The 27,770-nt window shown below is 32.1% G+C and overlaps 2 protein-coding genes across 9 annotated transcripts in view; one reads left to right on the top strand and one right to left on the bottom strand.

Moving 5' to 3' along the window:
* Positions 1-22,237, top strand: part of LOC114329630 (WD repeat domain phosphoinositide-interacting protein 2) — a 68,582-nt gene extending 46,345 nt beyond the window's left edge. Inside the window, exons 6-8 of one of the 8 annotated variants that reach the window (XR_007696378.1) lie at positions 248-441; positions 799-1,079; positions 16,442-16,575. Coding sequence is in view for 5 of the 8 variants with exons in the window: in XM_050643595.1 (XP_050499552.1) it covers positions 248-441; positions 6,119-6,181; positions 16,442-16,551 (367 nt within the window). In the remaining 3 variants the exon portion in view is untranslated. The other 7 variants (XR_007696379.1, XR_007696380.1, XM_050643595.1 and 4 more) reach the window with 7 other exon arrangements.
* A 4,401-nt stretch (positions 22,238-26,638) lies between these two features.
* LOC114329631 (nuclear protein localization protein 4 homolog) overlaps positions 26,639-27,770 on the bottom strand; it is an 89,945-nt gene continuing 88,813 nt past the window's right edge. Inside the window, exon 10 of the mRNA XM_050643590.1 lies at positions 26,639-26,957. The gene's annotated coding sequence lies outside the window, so the exon portion shown is untranslated. The remainder of the gene's footprint in view (positions 26,958-27,770) is intronic.

Below are 27,770 nucleotides of genomic sequence, written 5' to 3'. Positions count from 1 at the left end.
AATTTGCTACAAAGAATAATGTCTCTATAAAATTTACAAAATTTACGTCAACTGTAGGGTTGCTAATTTACTAGATACAGCGCGAAAACCCTTTGCAACCCCTTTTTCCAAGATTGCGACCGGGAGACAAGGGTGTCGACCCTACAAAGTTGAATTGCATCCTCTTAAAAATGCAACCCTAAATGTAACATTTTAATGAACCAAAAGCTTTTATGAAGGCAATACATGAATGTATGTTCACTTTTAGAATCCAGCAGCAGCTGAGATTGCTAGTAGCGACGGAAGACGGAACTCTGTACGTGTACAACATCGATCCCAGCGAAGGAGGCGACCTGATTCTGTTCAAAGAGCACCGATTAGACGGTGCCCCGGAGAACCCAGGCAAATCCTCTGACAAAACGGACATAGGAAAGACCTCGGCGCCCCAAAACATCGAAGGAGGTAAACAATTTTCATAGCTTTAAAACGCGCCTCTTCTTATACTGGATTTTCAACAGATTTTTGAGTCTTGCTAAAGCATACTGGCATTAATAGTGCACGGGAACTATCATAGTTTTACGTGTGCTACTTAAACGATGCCTACAACTTCCCCTACATCCTTCTCTCCTCTATAATTAATATTAATTTTTTATTGCATGTATATAGCTTCCTGTAAGATCCCAGTGATGTAATAATTTGTCCCCATTTTGGTAAATATTTGCATTATTTCGTTTTGTTTTTGTTTTGTTTTTAGCTTCACGTGTTTGTTAAGAAAATTGCAACTTTATATTAAATTGTATAAACTCAAGCGCTTTTTAGGTTGTTGAAAAAACTAAAATGCTGTATTGATGGCGGTATTTACGATTGCATGTGCAATTTGACAAGTTGTTGATATATTGCTGCTGAAACCACACTGGTAGTCACCGAGGACACTGAGCTCCAGCTTCTGTGTGGTGTTACATTACCCTCCTCAAGGTCCCTCATTTTGATAATCTGTTGTAGATTAGACATAGTAGAACAACTCATCACTCCTTGGACTCCTTTACTTGCTAACCGAAAGGTCATGATCACTTTATAGCGTCTCTTCGACATCAACACAGGTATACATGAGTTTTATTAATGATATATTATCTCTTTGTGCTTTACAGATTTGTTTTTCATGTTGTTTATGATTCGCTTTTCCATTTCTTTTCATTGTCCATCTTTTCATTTTTCTAACTTTTGCACTTACTTTCTACTATTTCTGTTCCGTTTATATTGTTTTTATTGAATATTTAGTTTAGAAATGACTTAAATAAACTCTTTTGATGGATAACGTCTTTTAATTGAATCAACATGCTACATTTTTATCTGCATTGTCATTATCTCACTTGCAAACATGACGTTGACATAACTCATAATTTATTACACAATAGCCAACCTACACTAACTGCCAATCTATATTTGACAATTTTTGCAATCATTATTTTTGCGAGTCTTAAAGTAACAGTTTTAGAAAGGTTCACGATTGCTTTTATTGTTCCGTAGGATTCCCCTGTTGGTTTACAAGTCTATAATGGTTCTGGCAGTGTTTAAGAATGCTTTTGCTTATTTTATTGTTCTATTGGTTGCTTCTGTTGGCTAAAAAATGACAGTTTCAGCCATGTTGCATTCTTGCATTCTTTAATGTACTTTAGAATTTTCTTGTAAGTTTCCTTAAAGTCTACAACAGTTGTTGCATTTTTTTTAAAACCTCTGACACTTGTACCAGTGTTCGAGACGGCTTCCATTTTTAACCGAAAATTTTTGCTTTTTGCTCCCATGTTTTCGTCTATAATTCGAGAGATATTATTCCTATAAAAAATTATTGAAGGTAAAAGTTTTGTTTTTGAATATGTATTACATCATATCGCACCGCCGCTCAAACAGTGTCATAAGTAAAAAAAAGCAAAGTATCGAGAAAACGTCGTTTAAAATTTGTGCTAGAACAATTCAAAAACTGTTAAAATTAATATAATAACTTAGGTCTGGATCCCGCGTAAGAAAAAAAAGTTGATTAATAGCAAGCTGAAAATTTGTTAATAGCTTAAGGGTGTCTAGTCGGGTAAACTTTGATATATGGGAACACTGGAACAGGGTCAGTTTTAATTGTGGAACAGGTTAAAAATTTGGAACGGCCACACCACGAAAACGGCACATTTATTTTGTCCGACAGAACAGACTTAAACTCTCCGAACAGAGGTTAAACTCTCATGCAAAAATCAGACTGCTATTTATCACCTGTCATAATTCCTGTCATTTGACATATTCTACATGTTCCACTCATTAAAACGCCCATTTGGTGATAAATAGCAGTCTGATTTTTACATGAGAGTTTAATATCTGTTCGAAGAGTTTAAGTCTGTTCTGTCGGACAAAATAAATGTGCCGTTTTCGTGGTGTGACCGTTCCAAATTTTTAACCTGTTCCACAATTAAAACTGCCCCTGTTCCAGTGTTCCCATATATCAAAGTTTATCCGACTAGACACCCTTAAGCTATTAACAAATTTTCAGCTTGCTATTAATCAACTTTTTTTTCATACGCGGGATCCAGACCTAACTGTTTTAGTCAGTTACAAAGGTTTTTGAAGCTCTACAAAATAGTGTATTAATTCTGCTAAAAATGTCAAAAAATATTGTTTTTTTGAGTTGTGACACTATACAGATAAAATAATGAAAAATTTACGAAATATTGCACTACAGAATATAATATCATTATTATTATCTGGTTAATAGACTTATACTTTTTAATGATGTAACTTTAGATACAAGTAACAACATGAAACAAAAAATACTGCAAAAAGAAAGATAAATAAGTGATAAATGTGTCACTTTTCTTGAGCAGATACGCAGATTGTTTTGAATAAAGTAATCATATATTATACTGTCTTCGACAAACGACGCTTTATACACATCTTAGATGAACAAATGACTTGCACAAGTTGATATGTGACACTGTTTATGTTCCGTGCACCGTTGATTTTGGTTAATCGTATCATGACTCTAGAGCAGCGATACTCAACCTGCGGCCCGCGGGCTGCATGCGGCCCTCTTACGTTTTTTATGCGGCCCGAAGGCTAATTCAAAGGCCCTGTAAATGATCAATTTGTTTTGAACTCAAGTAATATAGTTGGTGGTGGCTTTTAGCATTTATTTGCGACATAACAGAAAAACTTGGCGAACTTAATCGTCGTTTACATATTAAAAGGTAAACATAAAATTATTTTCGTAGTTGACAAATAAAATATTTGTTTTCGTGGACAAGCTAAAGATACATCGAGGAAATTAATATAAATAATCTGCATAACTTTCCGACATTGGCTCAACAAGATGAAATTGATGTATTTCCAGAAAACTATGCTACTTATTTCTAATTTTCTAGTTTTCTTGAGCAATGAATTTCAGGGAAGATTTAATGATTTGTGAAACATTAGGAAATGTCTTCTATTAATGGAAAATCCCTGGCACTTAGAAGTAGCCGCTACTATACAACTTGCGCCCGTTGATATTTAATAGCGCAAAGTTGTCACATGAACTAATTCATTTTAAAAATGATACAAATCTGGAGGCAATTTTTAAAGAAGAATGCGTCTCTTTCTCAATATGTTTTATAGTCAACTATAAAAAACTCAAAAGTTGCGCTTACTTGTTCCTCACGTTGTTCGCTTCATCATACCTGTGCGAATCCTCATATTCAGAAATGAAATAGTATGCAAATAAATGTTTACCTACTTATCCTGACACTGATTCGCACCTGGAGGACGTTGTTATTTCGTAAGCGGGCGACTTTAAGGAAAAATCCTGAATCAGGTCGATTTTTATTTTTAAATTATGATTTTTTTACATATTATATAAATATCATACTATCGTCATCCATCTGGACGTGATGACGTAATCGATCTTTTTTTAATGAGAATAGGGGCCGTGTTCTAGCTCATTTGAAATTTTCTTTGAATTAAATTAATTGACAAAAAAGAAAGAAAAATGTATGTATGTAATTTATTTAATTTAAAATACATTTTACTGCTGTCAGAAAACAGAAGAAAATGTTTATTTGACGAATAAACACTGTTTTTCTCTTAAATCCAATGTTCAAACTGCCAAGAGGCAGGTGGGTAGACGCTTCAACAATAAATTTAAGCGAAAAGCAATGTTTATTTGTGAAATAAACATTTTTTTTGTTTTCTGACAACAATAAGCTATATTTTGAGTAAAATAAATGACATACATTCTTCTTTTTGTGTTAATTAATTTAATTCAAAACAAAAATTTTTTTGGGCATCCTGTGAATAATCTTTCAAATGAGCTAGCACACGACCCCTATTGTAATTTAAAAAATAATCGATTACGTCATCACGCCCAGATAGATGACGTCACTAGTATGATACATATGCCAAAAAATCAAAATTTAAAACTAAAAATCGATATTTTAGAATTTTCCTTAAAGTTGCCGGCTTACGAAATAACGAATTTATTCCTTTCATTTGCAACATACTGTATATTACTTCACATAGATTGCGGCCCGCAAGCTGTGGAAATAGCTGGTATGTGGCCCAGGGAAAAAAAAGGTTGAGTATCGCTGCTCTAGAGTGTTATAACGACAAATACTGGAACTATAAACTTAACACTTTCTCAGATAAGATTTTGTAGTTTTATTAAACTGTTAATGCAATAAAACCGTTTTTATTTTTTTTTCCGAGTTGTGACACTATTTGAGCGGAGGTGCGATATTTGACCACCTAAAAATTTAATATTTATTGTTAGAAAATGACAATAATTGGAAAAAAATATAAAAAATAGAGTTTTAACGTCAAATACATAAAATTGGAAAAGAAAACTTTTTCCTTTGATAATTTTTTTCATTTTTTTTTTTTAATAAAAATTAAGCACAAAGTTTGCTTCTGACACATATGTTGACATATTATATCGTCGGTCTAATATTTAAAATGCATAAGTCCAAAATATTCAATTTTAGACTTTTGATGGCATCTGTAAGAATTATCCAAAAGCTATATACGGCTCTGTTTCCTTCTACTATAGTTTACTAGATTTTGCTAAAATTGTGAAAATGAAATCTGCATAAGTCCATTAATGTTGAAAACCATATGAAATCTGTACAAGTCCTACAATTCCGCTCTTGTTATCGGCCAAACCGTACAAAGGTATTGGTGCTTTTCTGATGTTTATACAATAAAAAGTGTTTTCATTGCAAACGGGTGAGTAACTTCAGGGGACACGTCAAAATGACACAACATATTGTTTGATAATTATTAAACAAACTGATTATTAAAATGGACTTGTGCAATTTGCACATTATGTTTAGTTGTGTACAAGTGGAGTTATGCAGAGTTAGGTTTTTCTTTCTCCTGTAAAATCAGGTATTTTGGAGTTATGTACTTTTCGCATTACGCAGACGATTTGAGGCAGTGTTAAAGACTGATTTTGCTTTACTCACTCTATTGTGATGTTTGTTGATTTCTTTAAACCCTATGATGATAAATATATATTTTCACTTGTCCTTCAAACTAAAGTAAATACTTCTCACCTGAGAAGAAAAATATAACAAATTTTGCGAATAGAAAAGAAAATTAATTATAATAAAATAATAATATAATAAGATATTAATATAATAAAATAAAAAATAAGTTAAATAAGTTTAAAGTTATTCTGAAGCTATTTCGTTGTGGCATATTATTATTTTATTTGGGAATAAGCCACAATTTTATTTATATATTGATTAATTTTTTGTATTTTGGTAACGCGATTTCCGAAGTGGAAGTCGAAACGTCAAATCAATTTAATTTTAAACTTAAATTGTGGCTTATTCCAATATAAAATAGTAAATTGCATAAGTTTAAAATACAATTTGTATTTATAATTGCATGTAATGGCGTTTGTGTTTATACAATTTGATCGATAACAAAAAGCAACGGTTTTCCGCTTGTTGAACTTTGATCTAACGGTTTGAAAAGATTTCAAAATTGTGAAAATTCAGATTTGCATAACGTTTAATTTAAGCTTAGCATCCAACCGCCCCTCTACTAATCTAACATCCCGAAGAACCCCCGTAGTAAGCTGTTACCTCATTCCTTCATTATGATTTTCTCTGTTCTGCGCAAGGCATACTAGGTAGCTACGCTGGCATCGTCAAAGGCAATCCATCCGGCCAAATGTCAGGTACTGGTCAGTATAAAATTACAACTAATACTTTTTTCTTATTACCTATCATTTTCTTTCCATTTGCTAACTCAAGAAGGTTTATAAAATAATTAAAAGCAGTGAATAATTTTGGTCTAGTGTATGCGTTTTTTATGTAAATGACCTTTTATGCTCCGGTATCTGTTCATAAAGTTTCTATCCGTTTGTCCGAAGTAAATTTTTGGATATCTACAATTCAATTCTAAATTACGCGTTGTTGACACTTCTTAGTCTTTATTTTATTATTTCTTCTGTATTTGATTAGTTTTTTATTGGTATAGTATCTTTTTTACACAATAAAAAATGTAGCCTGGCATATAATAATTAATGTTAGAAATAGTAAGAAATGTTCACATAACGGAGTGTATAATATTAACTTGTCAAATTTGATAAAAAAAATTACATGAGACAAACAGGAAAGACTCTTAAAACACATGTCGAAGCACAAAAGTAGTTAATACGGTGTTTGGAAAATGATTTGATGCTTAGCTTCCGTCAAAGATGGTGCTGTCAAAAAAGCTTCCACTGAAGGACCACTATGATCGCCGTCAACAAGAGCTTCGTTTAGTTATCAAGCAGAAAGAAACAGTTAGACACGAAGTGCATTAATCTTAAGCTGCAAGCAAAAGCCATTTTTGATCGAGTGTAAGGACAAAAATGTAAAAAACTTAATGTGTTTCGGACTTCTCAGATGTTATAAATGGTTTTTTTTAACAACCGCAAAGGTAGCTGTGGCTAGAGCTTGTCTATGGACTGCTTACGATAATATCTAATGTAGCTGCCATTTAAGAAGCTCTGAAAACAAAATTTTAGTATATTCGATGATAATTTGATTATTCCTATTTTTGTTTAAATTTTCATGGAACCTAAAGATCAAAATTATTGACTGACATTCGAAACAGATTCAAATTTGTGTATAAATGTATACTAAGTAAGAAAAAACGTACTTTTTCATCACATTTCATCTTATATACGACTCTAACTTTTGAGGGCAAGACTTTTTATGTACAGATGATATCAAGTGCCTTATATTTGACCCATTTTACATTTTTTTTATTTGGATTGTTTAAGAAGTATGTAGTGTTAAAGTATCAATTCTCTTTTCTCGATTAGTTGAAAGCTACGGTTTGAAAGGACCCCGCAGAAACCTTATGGGAAATGGCTCTCTGTCAAATGCTCTGAAACTTTGGGTTCTGGTAGACCTTGATGTGTAGAACAAAAGACTCAATGGGCGCGTAGCTCCAAAAAATCATTGTTTTAAGATATAAGCCTCTGAAGTTATAGGTACAGTGAGGACGTTTGAGTTGGAATAAATTGATTTTCTCGAGAATTACGAATGAGGTCGATTTTTATTTTTAAATTATAATTTTTTGGCATATATATCATACTAGTAACGTCATCCATCTGGACGTGTCGACGCAATTGATGATTTTTTAAATACGAATAGGGGTCGTGTGATAGCTCATTTGAAAGGTTATTTAATTCTCTATTCACTAATATAAACATTAATATATTTATTTATACAGGGTGCCCAAAATTTTTTTTTAAATAAATTAGTTAAGACAAAAAGAAGAATGTATAAAATTTATTTAATTCGAAATACATTTTACTGTTGTTCGAAAACAGGAAAAAATGTTTATTTGATAAATAAAATATTGTTTTTCGCTTAAATTCAATATTGAAGCTGCCACCCACCTGCCTCTTAGCAGCTTGAACATTTAATTTAAGCGAAAAGCTACCCTAAGTACCCTATATAAATAATTGTGTTAATGTTTATATTAGTGAACAGAGAATTGAATAACCTTTCAAATGAGCTATCACACGACCCCCATTCTTATTTAAAAAAATCATTGATTGCGTCATCACTTCCAGATAGATGATGTCACTAGTATGATCTATATGCCAAAAAATTATAATTTAAAAATAAAAATCGACCTGATTCGTAATGTATTTCCAGAGTCGCCCATTATCGAGAAAATGAATTTATTCCAACTCAAACGTCCTCACAGTACCTATAACTTCAGAGGCTTATATCTTAAAACCATGATTTTTTGGAGCTATCCGCCCATTGAGTCTTTTGTTCTACACATCAAGGACTACCAGAACCCAAAGTTTCAGAGCATTTGACAGAGAGCCATTTCCCATAAGGTTTCTGTGGGGTCCTTTACTTAAAATCTTCAATTATATAAAGTTTACTTTTTGTTAATTATGTGGTATAATTTGTTTCTGTCTAACCATTGTTGTATCGTTGGCTGAAAGATACTACATACCATTTTTAATGGATCCTAGTCGTTTTGAGACAAAATATCTATTTAAGTCCATAAGGCAATTGTTTCACAGTTTTTCCTTATACGATTTTAATGTTTGATTAATTTTTTAATGTTCCGTATATAAATGCAATAGCCACGTTCAAATTTCTTTGAAGGTGCAGTAGCCACGGCCATATGGACGTGACTACTAGACCTACAGGCGTCGATTCAGTTGAATTTGACTATTTATTGTCTCAACTCATTTTTAAGCTCAGTCCAAGTCAGTGCAATTTCAAAGTTATTTCTGTACCTGATTTTAAATACCTACCGTTCCGTTTGTGGTGTATTAGTCATACGCCAGTAAGTTCAGTTTTTTTACTTGTAATGTTTTGTTTTAAAGCAAGAAATGTGTCAAAATTGTCAAATAATGTTGGAACTATATTAAGTTTGAAACTAACACTAATTTTTTCCAAGTACAGCTAAAACCAATTCACTTTGAGTTAGATCGGGATGGTCAAGCAGTCAGGCGCCATACTTACTAAAACATCGTCTTAAAACATCTTATCTATGACCATACGACTTACAATAATAATGCTATAAATTTGAACGTGACTGATGCTGATATATACGGACTGTGGTAAAAAAGGCAAAATTGTACATTAAGTGAGTGCGCAGACTGCAGACTTTTTAGTCGGCTTCTTAATCAGTACAGAGAGATATGCATCGGTGAATCGGTGTAGTGTGCGCATCTGCATACCTCTCTGTACTGATTAAGAAGCCGGCTAAACTACCGGCCGACTAAAAAGTCTGCAGTCTGCGCACTCACTAAAGATAACTACACAAATTTACAAACAGCTTATTTACACAACATATGGATTTTCCGCGCTAGTATGCAACACCCAGTATGCATTTACTACCTGTAATTAACTTATACTAACATGTATGTGTTTTATGTGACTTAAAAATGCATAATATATTCTGAAAAATACCTACATACTTCCTAAACGAATCATAAACAACTGTTCGCAATCCATTACTTTAAAAGTGAATATATTTAAAAAAAATACTTAGAAAACTTGTACTCAAGGTACTCTATTATATTTTAGCTTTAAAACTCCCAGTTATTATCACTATGAAAAGATAAATATTGATATTATAATTACCTATTGTTTTCCAATCCACACATGGCTTTTTTTTTGGCAAGCTAAAATATTCACCAGGTTTTGACCATTTTACAATTGTCTCAACTTAATAGGTAGGTACTATTTATTCCCACTGACAATCACAGTATTTTTATACATTTTATATTTTAAAATACTTATGAAAAGAAAAAATATAATAGAGGTACCAATGAAGTAAAAATACTTATTTGTAAAAAATCATTTTTTCAATAGCTGATTTTAAATAACTCATTTCGGATCACTTAACAATTTTTCTTATAATAATGTTTTTGGTTGTTCTAGAATATTTTTAAAAGTTTTTCGTTATTTATATAATATTGTTCTGAAGCTACACATTTCCTTGTGGCATTTTTGTAATTAACTATTCTAAATGGAAAATAAGCCACAATTTAACTTAAAAATGACTTTATTAACGTTTCGACGTCCAAATCGGACGTCGTTGTCAAAACACAAAATATTAATAAATTAAACAAAAATATTGTTGCTTAGTAAAAAATTCTTCTAATAATTTAATTTAATCTGACTCATTTATATCGGCAATTCAGACATATGTCATACATTTTAAAGTAGAAGACCTATGTCATAAATATTTATGAGTTGCATTCCTGGGACGACTTTACTGAAAGGTAGTTTATTCGATTACATGAAAACAACCTTAACTTAACATTTTTTGGGACGGATATTCTTAAGCTGGGGTTGATTTCATGTAATCGAATGAACTATCTTTTAGTAAAGTCGTCCCAGGAACCCAACTCGTAAATATTGGCAATATCATTTTAAAGTCTTTCACTTTAAAATGTATAATATATGTCTGAATTGCCGATATAAGTGTCACATTAAATTAAATTATTAGAAGAATTTTTTACTAAACAACAATATTTTTGTTTAATTTATTAATATGTTGTATTTTGACAAAAACGTCCCATTTGGACGTCGAAACGTTAGTCAAATCATTTTTTAGTTAAATTGTGGCTTATTTCCCATTTAGAATAGTTAATTTATATAATATGATAATACTATTAAAGCGTAGGTTATTATAATTTTTGGGACAACTTTCGACTTATTTTGTGGAGTCATCTTCTGGATTGGGTCATATTTTGTGAAGTCTGACCCTTATAACTCTTCTTTCACGACGTTATAAAGAGGAAAGGGTGATCAGACCAAATTCAAGCCGTAAAGATGACTCCATTAAGGAAGTCGAAAGTTTGCACAGTCCAAGAGTAGATGAGATAAAAGACTAATGTCTAGTAAAAAATAAAGTAATAGAGTTGGAAGTTAGGAAAAACCCGTAGAAAAAGGTTCAGAATTGTGCAGTTATTAGTAGCAGTTAGATAGAGGAAATAGAATTTTAATGGAAAGAAGCTGAGGAAATACCCATATTTAGTCCAAAATATGACTAGGTGGGGTAACAGTTTCATATTATGCAGTAAAAATTAAGGTAAGATAGCGAGTGATGGAGGTAGAAAGATCATAGAGCAGAGTGGAGAGTATAACGAAGATTAATATGTAATAATATAATAATAAACAATGAAGCGAAAAAAAAATGAGACAATAGCAATATAATTTTAAGGGAAAAAGTGGAGGAAATACCATTATTAATAAGATTTTGAGAAAGCTACAGGTGCCCGGCCACAAAACCAAAGCATGAAAGATGACTCCATAAACAGGGTCGAAAGTTTAGCGTCACCAAAATCGACATTGTACAGTCCAAGATAGAGTAGCTGATGAAAAACCTTCATATATTGTAAAATGTAACGTAATATAGTACGTGTTTGAAGTAAAAAAACTATAGTAAAAAGTGAAAAATGTAACGAAGGTTAATGTTAAAGTAAATAATGAAGCGAAAAATGATTGGTAAATATTAGAAATTGAGTTTTAATTGAGAAATGCTGAGGAAATACCAACATTAATAAGAATTAAAAACATTTGAAATAAATATCTACCGTTAAAGGCAACAAATGCCTCGGATCAAGACCAAGCCTTGAAAATGACTCAAAAGAAAAGGGTAGAAGACTTTTTCTATATCAGCAGATTCTAAAATATGTAGACACAATGTTATCGTTAATGGAAAACACATTATACGATTGTCTAAGCCAATTTCAAAAATATTTTTAATATTTTGTGTGTTTTAATTTTTGTGTTTTTTGAGTTTGTGTTTAGTCCAGAAAGCCACTGCGCATCCGCTAGGAAAAATATTCCGATTCGGATTGTTTGCTCAGTCTTACTCAAAAAGTACCCTTTTAACAAATTTGCATGTTGCCAGGACCAAAAGTGGGCCAAAAATTATTTAAACGTTTTTTTTTTGTTTTTTTCCCAAAATTATTTTTTTTGCATGGAACAAAGTTTTTTTTTGGTGAAAAACTGAAAATTTGAATGTTGCCAAGGTAGGTAAATATTCATTAAACATCTATTGATAAAATCCCGAAGAGTTTTTTTGCAATACAATATTCAAAACTCCTTTGTTTTTTAATTGCTAATCAAGCGTGCGCGACACTATTTTCCACCGACAGTATGGTGCAAATGAAAGGAATAAATTCGTTATTTCGTAAACCGGCGACTAAAGGAAAAATCCCGAAACAGGTCGATTTTTATTTTTAAGTTTTGATATTGTGGCATATATGGTATACTAGTGACGTCATCCATCTGGGCGTGATGACGTAATCGATGATTTTTTAAATGAGAATAGGTGTCGTGTGCTATCTCATTTGAAAGGTTCTTCAATTCTCTATTCAGTAATATAAACATTTATATAATTATTTATACAAAGTGTCCTTCTACTTCTTTTTTTGTCAATTAATTTAATTTAGTAAAAATTTTTTGGACACCCTGTATAAATAATTATGTAAATGTTTACATTACTGAATAGAGAATTGAAGAACCTTCCAAATGAGCTACCACACGACCCTTATTCTCATTTAAAAATATCATCGATTACGTCATCACGCCCAGACGGATGACGTCACTAGTATACCATATATGCCACAATATCATAACTTAAAATAAAAATCGACCTGTTTCGGGTTTTTTCCTTAAAGTCGCCGGTTTACGAAATAACGAATTTATTCCTTTCATTTGCACCATACTGTCGGTGGAAAATAGTGTCGCACACGCTTGATTAGCAATTAAAAAACAAAGGGAGTTTTGAATATTGTATTGCAAAAAACTCTTCGGGATTTCATCAATCGATGTTTAAAGAATATCTACCTACATTTGAAACATTAAAATTTTCAGTTTTTCACATAGTTTTTGAAGCTTAAAAATGGCCGATTTCGCAATTTTTCAATTTTTAATCGCTTGTATGTCAAAAACTCTCAACTTTAGAGAAAGTCACTACAGACCTTTTCTGTTTGGAATGATCCAAAAAACCTAAAAAAAACTTTGTTCCGTGCAAAAAAAAATAATTTTAGGAAAAAAACAAAAAAAAAAACGTTTAAAAATTTTTAGCGGATGCGCAGTGGCTTTCTGGATTAGTTACTTCGATACAAATTGCTTATCAAGTTATCTCTCAACGAGATGTTTTACTTGTAAATTCGGCTCAAAGGACCATAATGTATGAATAAGATTTACTCTTCGAAACTGATGCTATTATAGGACGTTTATTTTTGAAATTTCTGTATCTTTCGACTACAAAGGGGAACCTATTTCTACACTAGAACTTTTTTATAAGAGTTTATCGTACGGATAAAAAGAGGCAGACAACGACTCAATTTCAAGAACGACATGTAAGATTCTGAATGAATAGTAAAGACTAGGAGGAAGTAGAAGGAAGGAATAAGAGAATCTTGTTCTTGAAAACAGCAACACACCGAAAGTCTCAGATAGCTTCCATAACCTAACCAAACTAATTCAACTTTTTATCAAACCACGCAACAAGATTTTTAACTCTACAATAAATGTTTTATTACGTAAATTTCCATTTTTTTTCAGCTCCACTGATTTTTTCCTTGGTACTGTAGTGTCAACCTTTAATCAGTCTTTCAATTGGTGTAAATGTAGATATTTTTGTTATAGATATGACCTATCTTAACTGGACCCTGTTTAGATTAGTGGAACTGACCGGTCTGTTCCCAACGGTGCCAAGAAGAAGATTTTGAAGACTCGAATCGCCGAGGAAGGGAAGCAAGATTGTATGCGTTCGTATCTTTTCTGTATAAAGAAAAGATCATTAACCTGAGATCAATTGATCGTGAAGGTATAAAATAATAAAAAAAAATCAAAAAATAAATCAAAATAAGGAAAGGGTTACTGTGTGTGACTTATTCTTTTGATGAAGAGGATTTTATTTTAGAAATAAGTTTATTATTGAAGATTATTACTGATTTCTATGATAGCCTGTTTTTGTACCCACTATATGTTGTGCAAGAATGGAGAAACAATCGGATGTATGAAATCTTAAGAAGAATGTAGTGGTTTTGACTTGTTTACGTTGTGAATTATACAGGGTGTCCCAAAATAGCGGGGGTTGAATACTTCGCGAAATGAACATCGGATCGAAAACCGAAAAATACGTTTCAAATGGTTTTCAAAAATCTATCGAATGACAACAAACACGACCCCCCCCCCCCCACTCAAACTCCTGGAGGTGTGGTGGGGGTAACTTTAAAAGCTTAAATAGGAACCCCATTTTTTATTGCAGATCGGGATTCCTTACGTAAAAATAAACAACTTTTATTCGAGACATTTTTTCGAATTGTGGATAGATGGCGCTATAATCGGAAAAAGCGATTTACCGTGATACCCTAAGTAAATAATTATAGGAACGCTCTAGTATCTCGAGAAATTCACATCCAAATGAAAAACCAAACAACACGTGTTTAATATTTTTCAAAAACCTATCAAATGACACCAACTATGGCTCGCCACTCCATCCCCTGGAGGTGGGGTGGGGGTACCTTTAAAATCTTAAATAGAAACCCGTATTTTTTATTGCAGATTTGGATTCCTTATAAAAAAAATAAGTAATATTTATTCCAGACATTTTTTAGAATTATTATGGTTGATAGATATCGCATTAATCGGAAAAATACTATTTATTAGCGATATCTATCAAAAATTCTAAAAAATGTCTCGAATAAATGTTACTTTTGTCATGAGAAATCCAAAACTGCAATAAAAAACGGGGGTTTCTATTTAAGATTTTAGAGTTAAAATACAATCCCCACCCCACCCCCTCCAGGAGGTGAGGTGGGGGTTGTATTTGGTGTCATTCGATAGGTTTTTGAAAAAAAATTAAACATGTGTTTTTTGGTTTTTCATTTGGAAGTCTATTTTTCAAAATAAGCCGTTTCTATAATTTACCTAGGGAAATCATGATAAATCGTTTTTTCCGATTATAACGCCATCTATCCATAATTCGAAGAAAATGTCTCAAATAAAAGTTGCTTATTTTTACATAAGGAATCCAAATCTTTGATAAAAATGTGGGTTCTTATTTAAAATTTTAAAGTTACCCCCACCCCACCTCTAAAGGTGGTGTGTGGGGGTCGCGTTTGGTGTCATTTGATAGATTTTTGAAAGAAATTGAACACGTATTTTTCAGTTTTTTCGCGAAATATTAGACCGTCCCGCTACGTTTGGGACACTCTATATAAAAAGTATCATTTGTTGTTCGATTTCAATTACAAACATTTCACACCAACTTTAAAATTTTTTAAAATACATTTTTGAGTTAGTGGTGAAAGGAAACACTCAAGCTTTCCAGTTTCTCAAAAAAATCTGGTTGTAACAGTAAAGGACGGACTTTTGACCGTCACTTTTTTTGATAGTTTGATACATGCTTTTTCAGTTCATTTTGTTTAGTTTCAACATGAACAATTTTTGTTATAAATATACAGGGATTCATTGGTCTTGTCCAATCTCGAGTTGTAGATCTCAAAATATGATGATTCTGCCCAACATACCTGCTAGTTTCCGAGATACTGCGTGTTTAAAATTTAAATATGTACTTTAATTTTCGCAATAATTTTGTATGTCTTCACAATTTATATTTACAAATTGACAATTTTACGTTTTTTTAGCATGAGGATTGCTAATTTAGCATTGCTAATAGAGGCCGCTAGTTACACTTAAATTCTAGATTATTCTGTGTCGCTCTTTGAAGATAAAATTTAATCTATTTATAGCACAAATTGTTCATAACGAGCTAAGTAAAAGCAACTGACAGAACAGAAACTGACAGAGGAAGTGTCAATATAAACTGTCAAATATAAACGTCAAAGTAAATGTCCTCATTAACAGTTAATGCCAAGTAATCGTTGCAGATACCTCCGGAGGCAATTAGGCATTTTAAGTTAAGGAGGAATTTTACTTAATAGTTATTTATAACATATAAAGTTATAAATATATATTAAAGAAGCGTTTAAAGATTGGGGTAGAAAATGTTCAAGAATAGGAATAGGACTATAAATGGAAGATAAAGGATGTAGAGCTAAAATGGACGACAAAATCATCATGGCCTTCAACAAAAATGTATTTATCTTCAAAAATTGCATTCACAACGAAACTTAAATAAAATTATTAACACACTCCACGACAAAAAATTTCTATATTTTTATATTTGCTTACTGATTTGTTTTTTACTTTTAGAATAAGTTTTTCTATGTTTCCTAGTATAAGTAGTTTGGAAGTAGATTGATCATTTTTTGTACGATTATTGCAGCTTTGTCAAGTTTATTTTCCAAAAACTACACAATAAAGATATTTGTTCGAGTATTTAATTTTAGAATAACAATCTTTAAAAATATCCTGAGAACAACCAACCGTGCATGCCATAGCGATTAGTTACAAAACCAATTCATGGCCTTTGTTTTAATTAGAGTCAGAAAAGTTCCGGGAGATGGCAGCAGCTACGGAATCGCCGCCCAAAGGCGCGTTTCAGTTCACCGACGACCAGGAATACCCCCCGCTAACCCAGAACTCAGATTGAGACATACTCATCTACGTCGCCGGAATGACCTCGCTGCAACTATCAGCAAAGGAGAGGTTCCAACTCACTTGCATTTTTATTTTATTCATCCACCTTATCGTCTGTATGCTGGAAGAGGACTTTGTTCTCGGTGTTTCGACCGAAGTGAATGGGTCTTGTCATTTCGGGAACATTATCAGTGACTTTTAGAACCGCTAAAGGGTACTAAATATTCAGTGTAAACAAACAATACATCAATCATCATTTTTTCGAGTTATATTTTATTTCAAATGTTAAACGACATCATTAGATGAATATCGTGTATCATAACATAACAATTAATTTCAAAATACATAAATACTTGATGCCAACTTAACATATCGCCGCCATATTTGTATATACTAGTGAGATAAAGAGAGCAGAAAGTTCAATATGGCGTAATCGTTTTATTTTTTTTTTGTAAAACTTTATCTAAATATAGATATTTCTTAAACTGTTGTCCAGTTATCCTTAACAATGTTTTACCACCTTACAACCTTGACTTACAAGCAATTTTAGCAACCACATTCTTATTTTTGGTGAACAAATTCAAATGTTTAGTTCTAGTTTGAATAGTGAATCTCAATTGGGTTCCCATTACACGCTCACAGTAACTTTAGAGATCTAAAAATTAAGGAAGTAAGTTTAGAGATTTATCAATTTATTTAGCTATAAAATGTACTGTAATATAGCGTTAATCAGCTGTAAACCATCTCTAGTTCAGATTTCTCAAAAGAAATTTGTTTTTGACATATAAAGAACTCACTAGTAAACTAAAGAATTCCATTTATAACACTAATTTTTGAAGTACAACTTTAACATATCTCCTTATTTACACAAACAAAAAAGTTACGAAGAAAAAGCATCATAAAAACCTCAGGTATTCGGAAAATAAGATGTTAAAGAAGCTCAATATGTTTTATTTCGATATAAGTTAACTGTAAGTTGTTTTGCTGTTATCTCTAAATGAGTTTTTCACTTTTAAATCCGGCTCGAAGGACCATAAATATTTGAGAAAGGTTTACTTTTTCAATTACTCAAAAGAAAAAATACTAAAAATACTTGACTGAAAATATTCGTATGTCCTCTCTCACTTCTAGCATAATCAGCTCTAAACGAGTAAGAATATGCTCCAAAACTATGATATTAAAGAAATTTGTCTCAAAATGATTGAGTTACAGTACAATCTTAAACTCGAGAATAATTTTTTTTAATGTTTGAAAGCGTTTTATAACTCGAAAACCGTCATTTCTGAATGCTTCATCAATATTATTCTTTAAAATGTTTTTAGTTATCACAGAACATTAAATTATTTACCTAACAGTACCTACCTATTATTAGGTTGTTTCAGTAACTTTTATTATTCTGTGAATGACATCTGTCACATTTAACATTGATAGACGTTTATTTTGTGTTTGTTGATAGCACTCTACGGGTCTAGGACGTTTCATCGCCGCCATTTCGATGCCGGCCGATTCATCGCCAGTCAATTAATCGCTATCTGATATATTTCCGAATTTTCGACAGTTACAATTATTAGTTATTTTTAGTATTAATTAGGAGACGGCGATGAAATGGACTGGCGATGAACCGGCGGCATCGAAACGTCCCATTCCGCACTCTACTCATCAATAGTCTCTAGATTCTCAGAGTACAGGCTTAGCTCATATTTTTCACTAAAATAATTTAAGGTCTTCTAATTATTGTCTGGAAATAAAGAAAAAACGCACAATAATCATGTGTTAGTTTTAGTATTTTGTAAATAAAATATTTTTCTATTTTTATCTATTAAAGAAGGAATTTGTAATACACAATCTATGTGAAAATATATCGCTTGCTGAATGGTAATTTACATAAGTCTTGGTAGTGCAAAATCCCTACTTCTGACGTTCACAGATAATAAAATTTTAAGTCAGTGTGGACAACGTAAGTTAAAACAAGCTACTAAGTAACTTTCATTTTTTGTTCTTTTTCTTTGTCTTTAATTCTGACTTCTCTTCCTTGGTCGTAAATCCTTTGCAAGTAATTAATCTCGGTATTTCTTGTGTCATCCACCTTTGTTTTCTCTTTGTTTTTACTGCATTTAATTTTGTTTTTTGGGCGAATTTTAGTATATTATCATCCTTCACGCCTAACAAAATGTTACGTATACAGTGTACTATACTATGGAGTGGAATCTTGGACGTTAAATGTAGAGACAATGAGACGACTTAACTCCTTTGAAATGTGGACCTATAGAAGAATTATGAGGGTTTCCTGGGTAGATAGAGTTACGAACAATGAAGTACTGAGAAGAATAGATAAAGAGAAGGAAGTTGATTAGAATTAAAGAAAGAAAGCTACAGCATCTCAGACATGTGATGCGGGGCGAGAAGTATAGCATCCTGAGACTCATAATGCAAGGAAAGATAGATGGCAGAAGAAGCATCGGAAGAAGACGAATTTCATGGCTGAAGAACCTGAGAGAATGGTTTGGATGCAGCTCAAAACAATTATTTAGAGCTACTGCCTCAAAAATTAAAATAGCTATGATGATTGCCAACCTCCGTAGCGGAGATGGCACCTGAAGAAGAAGAATCATCCTTCATGTTCATCCAGTTTTTTCGTGAATACTTTCCTGTTTTTGATGTCAACTTTATTTTTTGTCTCAGTACACTGCTATTTCTTGTTTTTCTTGACATCTTTTGTCTATAAATACCTAGTAACTTGCGTATTCGCGCTTGTAACCTTCTTCAATCTGTCTTATTTTCCTACCAAAATATTGTGATGTGTTGATACATCTGCACTTGGATGTTTTGACTGCTAATACTGAGTTTCAGTATCTTTTGTTTAGCCATATGAAGTATATTTGGTTACGAACCACTCGTTCAGGTGTATGTATACCATGGATGGTAGACCGCACGTCATTTATTAGAATGTAGACGCTCCGTTTAAAAATATATAACATGATTTAATGCAGCAATGTCACAATTCAAAAAGAGTCATTGTTGCACCACTAAAAGGTTTTTGGATAAGATCTCGAGACCAACTGAAAGGATGTCAATACATATTGCACGCAGTAATAGACACGGCACACGACCTGCTTAAAGGCACACTGCACATGCGCCGCCATCTAGGTGATAATGTTAAAAGTTAGAAAAACCAGTATTACATTAAAAATTGCATCAATTTGCAAAACAATGAACGAAAAATGTTAAAATTGGAAAATTTTCACTTATGCCATTATTGTATTCAGCAAACGATATGAGCTACAGTTACTTTGAGAACTAGAAATAAATATTTCATGAAATTGACAAGAATACACTTGGAAAATAATTTATTTTTAATTTAAATATACAATCTAGCTCTACTTTTTAATATTGACAACATTCGTAAGTATTTTAGTTTGTTAGCGGAAAATACAAAAAAATTATGTAAAAAAGTTAAAAATCATATCATTAGTCATGTATGTTGGGTTGTCATGAACTGTAGAGTGTTTGATCGATAGATGGCAGTGAGATCGTGAATAAGAACCAAACTCAAGGCGGTATTAGAATCATAAATTAAGGTTAATATTTTTGCAATGAAACTGCCATTTAATAAAGATTCTATTCGAATTGTACCTATAATAGTGGAGATTGGTGATTGGAGTACCTGAAAATGGCTAAAGTAGTTAACCTACACATTTAAATTCTACAATACCTCACGAATATGAGTAGTTTACTGGTTTGCCACATTTACTCTAAGCTAGGTACACCTAGGGTATGTCATGATTGACAGTAATGACAGATCTGTGTAACACCCTCTAGTAATCATTGATAAAACCTTAAAAGACCGCCTAAATAGTAAATAACCAAAAAATAATTTTTGCAAATTTTTAGCGTCGAAACTAATGAGAATCATTTTGAATTGGCTGTAAAGTAGTTAAATTTTAATAGAAATGAAGAATGGATAGATATTTAAAAAGTTATGGTGTCGATCAAATTCCTTTTGTTGAAAAAATTCTACAGTATAGGATGACCCACATCTATATTAATAAACTAAGGTGTTTAGAATTGATTATGACTTACATAATTATACGTGGCATAAAATAAACGGTATTTTTTTAAATATTTTTAAAAAATTATAATAAGATGTTATAAAACAAAAAAAAGGCTGATAAAATTTGAAAATGCTAGAAAATTGTAAACCTGGCTTCGCTGTAAATGAAATTAATAATTGTCTATTTATATAGGAATAATTGTCATGGTGAAAATCGGTGGCTTTTCAAGCAAAAAAGCATGTGATATTTTCGGGGAAATAACTTTTCCTCTGAGACGAGCCCTGATTTTTTTTTTTAATACGAATTGAAGATTTTAAAACTGCAAATATAACCAGTAAAACGTTTTGCAATATACTGTCTGTATAGGTTTCATGGAACGCATATTATGCCGATGAAAATGTATATACAAGGTGAGAATACATAGTTCTCGGTCTGCGGCATAGATGGCAGTGTTCATGATAGAAGGATCATGTTCAATCATTTTTTACATCGCTTTATACTTTATATATTTGTAGATGGTCAAAACTAATAGCAGTAACAGAAAGATAAAACTAAGGATTTTAATACAGAGTGTAAACGTTTATTAAGTACTGACCACAAATGGATGTAATTTATACGCATTTTTGTGCTATTTTAAGAAAATCCTACCAATTTTCTGCTTTAAGAGTTACGCCCGGTTTCATAATCAACTTAAAGTAAACATTAACTAAAGTTCACTTTAACGTTGACATTTGCCCATATGAATTGCATTGACAAGGGTACCAACATAAAACTTAAAGTCCACTTTAACTGATTATGAAACCGGGCGTTAGTATATGAACATCAGCAGCTTGACAGATGACAATTGGCATGAACTGTCAACAGGTCAAACAGGAAATATTACCGAGTTAAACAAAAAATGACCAGGAAAATGTTCCAATAAAAAAACTGTAATAAACGCAATATTGAATAGTTTCACTCATGAATTACTAGAACTTCCTCCTCAGTATCTAGATTTGGACCATCTAACTATTTATCGAGACCAAATTGTATACAAGATACCAGCAATTGTCAGTGATTAATAAATACCTGTTGTATTTTTGAATTCTCGATATTTTGTTGCTGTTAACGCTGTGATATATTCGCATAACATATTCCCAATTAATTAAGTTTTCATGACATATTAAACAGTTTTCATGAAATATTTTAAACCACTAAGAAAGAATTTAATAGTGGATATAATTATATATAGTCATTTATTAGAGAATTTATTTACTTTTTTTGCTTACATTAACTTAATTTCAGACGTTAATACGTCTTAATTATTTCAGATTGTTTATATTCCTGGACTTGCGCATTAGGCACTTATTTTTTATAGTGTTGGGAATCTCTTACGTGAATATCGTATAGGTTCAATTTAAAAAAATTGACACGGATTATGGAACCGATATTGCGATAATTGTAAATTTGTTTTTTAAACCTGTATTTTTTCTAGTGTTTCTTCATATAAGAACATATAAGTATTTTAAGATGTATATTTTAAGCACTTAAATGTGCTGTGTACATAGGTTAATTTTAGGTATAATACGATTATACTCGTTTAGGAAATGCTGAATTTTTGGTAAGTTATTTGTATCAAACAGAATAAATGTTATATCTAAGGAAAAATTGTGCTTTATTTCCTAAATTCCTTTTCTATTATAACCTCGTCACTAGATCCTGTTATTCAAAACATAACCTTCAAATCAATTCAATTTCAAAGTTCTAAAGAGCCGAGGATAGTATCCTCGGCTCGGATATTATGCGATACAACTCTTGAAGTCATCGGATCTTGAGTACTCTACAGTGACGGTTCGTGGCCTTAGAGGCAAGGCCGGCAAGATTTTTCTTCTCCTCTATAGGTATACCATCTAATTAAAAGGCTTAAATCATCATAGGAGATTTTTTTATTTTTTTTCTTTGGTTTACTTGACATTCTCTCTTGTGTCATAGTGTTTTGACAATACGTTTTGATTATTTTGAGACAAGAGAAATCCCGTTCATTTGAGGCAGAAGTTAGTGGTAATAAGAGAATTTATGAACAGTTTGTTGTAGTGAATTGCAGTACTTACTATATAAAATTATACATATTTGTAACTTATCCCACTTTCCGAAAATATTTGGATCAGAATATTTTAAGTAACTTGTAAATAAATATATTGGAAATTTTTTGGCGAAGGTAACTTTTAAATTTTGAATTATCAAAGAGGTCAAAAATTTGCAAATCTTCAACATTCGAAAAACGAGTATCTATTTGCATAATAGCAGGTATCCAAAATTTCAAAATCTACTCGTTTTTCGAGATATGTATCATGCCTTTGTCTTTTTTGTGGTGGTTCGAAAATATCAAGCGAATCCAAAACGTCACAGCGTATATATTGGAAACTTCTATCATTACGAAAATCTCTGAGATTTTGCAGCAGCTTTTTTATTATTTTATTTTTGGAATAAATAATGACAATTAACTGATTTCGAACAACAAAGAATATCAAATGGGTTTTGGCAAACACTTTTTTAAATATATTTAAAAGAATATTAAAAGAGTAATCATTTAATAAAGTTCTCAAACCTTCACGGACCGAGATATCACCGCTTTCAAAATGCCTTCGATAATAAAATAAAAAAACTTCCAAAAAGCTGTTCACTAAAATCTGCTACAGTGAAAACTAACAGAGATTTAAAATTTCATCGCGTCTGACAAACTGTTTGCATTTTTTTCGAAACAAATTTTTCTAAAAGAGTAGTCCGTTTAGGCGAGCTAAAATGGCAAGATAAGACGATATTCTTTAATTTTTTTACACGTATCCTGCAAAACTATATTCATTCTATGCGCATGACAGTGAGTAAATAAAGCTTGTGGTGCAGTAGATTTAACTTTTGCCTGGAGACCATTCAATTCACCAGACATCACGGCATCGCCGTCGTAAATTTGCCTTACCAATTTATTTTTGATATCCATAAATTTTAAGCTGATCTCTGATCTGTCCTTTAAAACACCAAAAATATATTCTGCCTTATTGCTTTTATGGTAGGGGAGCCTAACCAGGGATTTTTGCAGTTACTCGAGCGCGTCAGATTATTATATGGGGATAAACCTGGTACCCTGCAGATGTACCTCTACCATATATTGGCTCTTAACACAGGGAAGTTCGTTAAGGGGGGCACGAAAAAAAAATCTATCGTTAAAAAAACTCGAAATGGTCAGATTAAGATAAGGTAAGTTAAGTACATGCAAAAGAGTGTGTAGGAATTTCAAAAATCTGACGATTTGTGCCGGGCGTAAGGAAATGGGGTGAGTCCCAAAGTTTCACAAGAAAAAAGCGAATATTTCGCGAAATGAATGACAGATCGAAACACTAAAGGAAATGTGCTCAATATTTTTTAAAAATCTATCGAATGATGCCAAACACGACTTCCCACGGAGAGGGGTGGGGGTTAATTTAATATTTTAAATATGAATCCTGCGATATTTCGAGAAATGAACATCAGATCGGAAAACTGTAAAAGACACTTATTCAAATGTTTTTGAAAAATCTATCGAGTGGCAGCAAACACGACCCCCCACGGAGGTGGGGGGTACTTTAAAATCTTAAATAGGAGCCCCATTTTTATTGCAGATTTTGATTCCTTACGTAAAAATAAGTAACTTTTTTTCGAAACATTTTTTCGAATTATGGATAGATTGCATTATAATCGGAAAAAACGATTGTTGGAAATGGAAAATTAAATTAAAAAAGGGCAAGCGCCCACTAAAATTCAAAATTTTACTAAACTGTTTTTGGTTTTGGGGCCTACTCTTCACAACCCAACAGGTCCCCATAACGCTCGAGTGACTGCACATTTAGCATACTTTGCTCCCCTACTATTACTGACGTCTGGAAAACCTAAAAACCTCTCAAAAATGTTACCACGTAACGCCTGTCGAACAACAATTGATAGTTGTGAATGACATGATAATCAGAAGTTTCATCTACTAGCAAATGGCTTCCAGATTCTCAGATTCAATAACGTTATTCAAAATGTAACTAGTTATTATATTAGTTCATTCTGTACTGTTTTAGACACGCCGCTAAATATCTTCGAATCAGAAAAAAAATTGGAAAATTTCAAATCGTATTTCTTAAACAATTTTATTAGTTCTCTATAATTACTTTGATTTAACGAATGCTCCGATTCATCATGTCCCGTAAATGATAATTCCTGACAACTTAAATAAATTACAATATCAATTAAACGACGTAAAACGGCGTGATTATTTTTACAATTTCTGCCGATGCTTCCATGAAACAGATTTAAATGTGCCGTACCTGCCGCTTAATGCCTACGGAGTGAAATATACGTTTGGTTGCTCCTCGGCTCGTATTTCGTTGAGTTTTACGTGTAAATCGTCAAGCTGGAGATAAGCTGGGGTCGGATTGCCGAAAACAGTCAGATGAATGGCTCGGATCATTCATTTTTTGAAAAGTCTCTTATGCGCAGGATCACTTAACGCTGAGATTGGCCGAATCCTTTTAAAAACTATGAATAAAATTCAGTCTGTACTATTTGACAGATTTTTGTTATTTCACAGATACAAATGACATCAACTCTGATTAAATTAAATATTAAAAAAAATCTATATCTATAAATGTGTGGGTCGGCACTGCCGACCCTGACCGGTCGCCACTGGTACTCTATATTCAATTCGGTATTAGTAATCAAACACTTTAGTTTTTCTGATATTCAAGAACAGCTACAACTTATCCCAATCAGCAGATCCAGAACTTTAAGAATCAAATATGGTTGTTCGACTTAGTTCCGAATCAGTGATCCGAAATTTTATATAATCGATTCAGTTATGAGTATTAGAAAACGATAACATCGAGGAAAGCTGATAAAAAGTCCAAAAATGACTAACTCAGCAACAGAACCACTTAGAGAGGGGGAAACTAACTAACAACTAACACATCAAAAAAGAAAACCTCATGGTTTAGAAGAAGTGAAGAAAAGAAGAAGCTTTTTACAATGCAGAAGACAAAAGGAGTACAACCATTACAAACGAGTCAGAACAAACAAATAATTTAGTCAGAAAAATAAAACGAGAACACTGAGGATAATCAGAGGACAAAGAAAAGAGATGAACGAACTAATAAAAATTAGACACATTCAGAAGGAAACATGGGCAGACTACTTTCGATTCCTATTTGCTAAAGGTGACGGTAATGACCACCAACACCAAAAGTGACGACAAACGAAGAAATAAACATTTGGGAGGGAGATAAAAGAAGCATGAAAGAAATTAAAATATAGAAAATCACTAAGAGAGGAAAGAACTACGGAAAAACAACTATTAAAACTACTTCAAAAAATAATACACCAAAGCAATACCATCAGAATGGAGAACAAGCATCTTAATACATCTCTTCAAAAAGGAAGACAAATCAGACCCGGTGAACTACACAGGAATTAATTTATTAAACAAGACTAAAATTAACAACCAAAGTGATAACAAGAATAAACTGAATGAAATTATAACACTAGCAGAAGAACAAGGTTTTAGGCCAGGAAGATTATGCTTCGACGCTGTATTTATAATGAGGCAAGTGAGAGGAATCGTTAGAATATAATAAACCGGCATATTTCGTGGACCTAGAGAAGGCATTTGACAGGGTAAAATTAAAGGGCGTTGTTATTCACTTATTGTACGCAAGATAAATACCTCTAAGAATAACCAAAACACCAATACTTCGCCACATAGAGCCAAAAGAACGGGGGGACTATGGAACTATTGTTTGTAGAAGGAAATTTAGAAGACGAAATAGTAAGAGGAAGATCTCCAACACGATTTGCAGGCAATGGAAACAGCAAACTAACAATAGTTATAGTGCCACCACGTCCTAACAAGGGCTCAAGGAATGGGGAGGAGATGAACTTTTTACTAATTTATAACAAGAACAACGTCACTGTTTTGTCTGTAAAGTTTTCTTGAATCTCCGTAGAACAATAAGGAATGGTACAAAGTAGGAGAAAGGTGTTAAATCGAACTACACATCATTTTCTAATTATTTTTCTTTTCACCATACACATAAGTTAAATGAACAGAACTTATATCTACAAAAAATATTAAATAAAACTCAAAGCTAGTATGTACAAGACGACATGAGGAAATTCTTCATCGTAAAAATGAAACTCCAATTTCAATTTAGAAAAATATCCATATCCGTTTTAAATTTTTTTATATCTAGTTATTTAATTTTTTTCTTCATTCCTTTTTTCTTACGATGTTATTTCAAATCTCTAGAAAGCATTCTTACAAACGAGAAAACATGCAGCAAATCACAAGATTTTCTTCTTAATCCCATCTGCACACCTAAAAAGAGAAAAAAGAACGAAATTTTATAAAGATTCTTTTTAGTTGTAGTCCAGGGCGCATATGTTTTGAGATGGACGTTGAGAGGTGACTCAAATTTTTTTGCAGTATTTGCTTGAAAATAACTTAAATAATAATATTTGAGTTATCCTCCCACTCAAAAACGTCCGGAACATTGTTTAAATAATCAAAATGTCAAAAAATGAAGGAAAAATTCGATTTTTTTCTGCGCTGTTTGATTATAACTTTTAAAGTACCTATTTATTTCCGAGAAAAGTTGTACTGACATAAAAGTTGCGTAATTAAATTTTATACAATATAGAATTGGTCAAAAATTTTAAAAATGGTCACCCTTGTTGCAAAATAGAAATAATTGGGAATAAAAACCACAAAAAAACAAGTATTTGCATTTTACGTTTTTCAATCATTTATGCTACACTTAGGACTTTCATATTTTACCCAGAAAAACTTTATGATATAATAAAACAATACTGTAAATTTCATTAAGATTGGTTCAATAGATTTTGCAAAATAAATTTTGCAATCCAGCTTTCGCAAAAAAAATCATTTTTTCAAAATGTTGCAGGACTGAAAATAAAGCAGATAGCAAGTTGAAATTTTTATTGCATATACAGTATGTCCCTGTAAGTTGTATCCATATGGAAAACTTTTTTATTATTAATTTTACGAAAAAAAGTTATTCTTTATAAAAAGCTCTGCATGGTCCAAAACCTAAGATTAAACCATCAAATATCAAATTTTTTGAATATTATACGAGATATATCAAAAAGTTTGAATTTCACTCAAGAGTAA

The sequence above is a fragment of the Diabrotica virgifera genome, chromosome 2 (assembly GCF_917563875.1).
Source record: "Diabrotica virgifera virgifera chromosome 2, PGI_DIABVI_V3a".
Lineage (NCBI taxonomy): Eukaryota > Metazoa > Arthropoda > Insecta > Coleoptera > Chrysomelidae > Diabrotica > Diabrotica virgifera.
The sequence above is the reverse complement of the archived record's forward strand: the minus strand, read 5'-3'. Positions and strand labels throughout refer to the sequence as shown.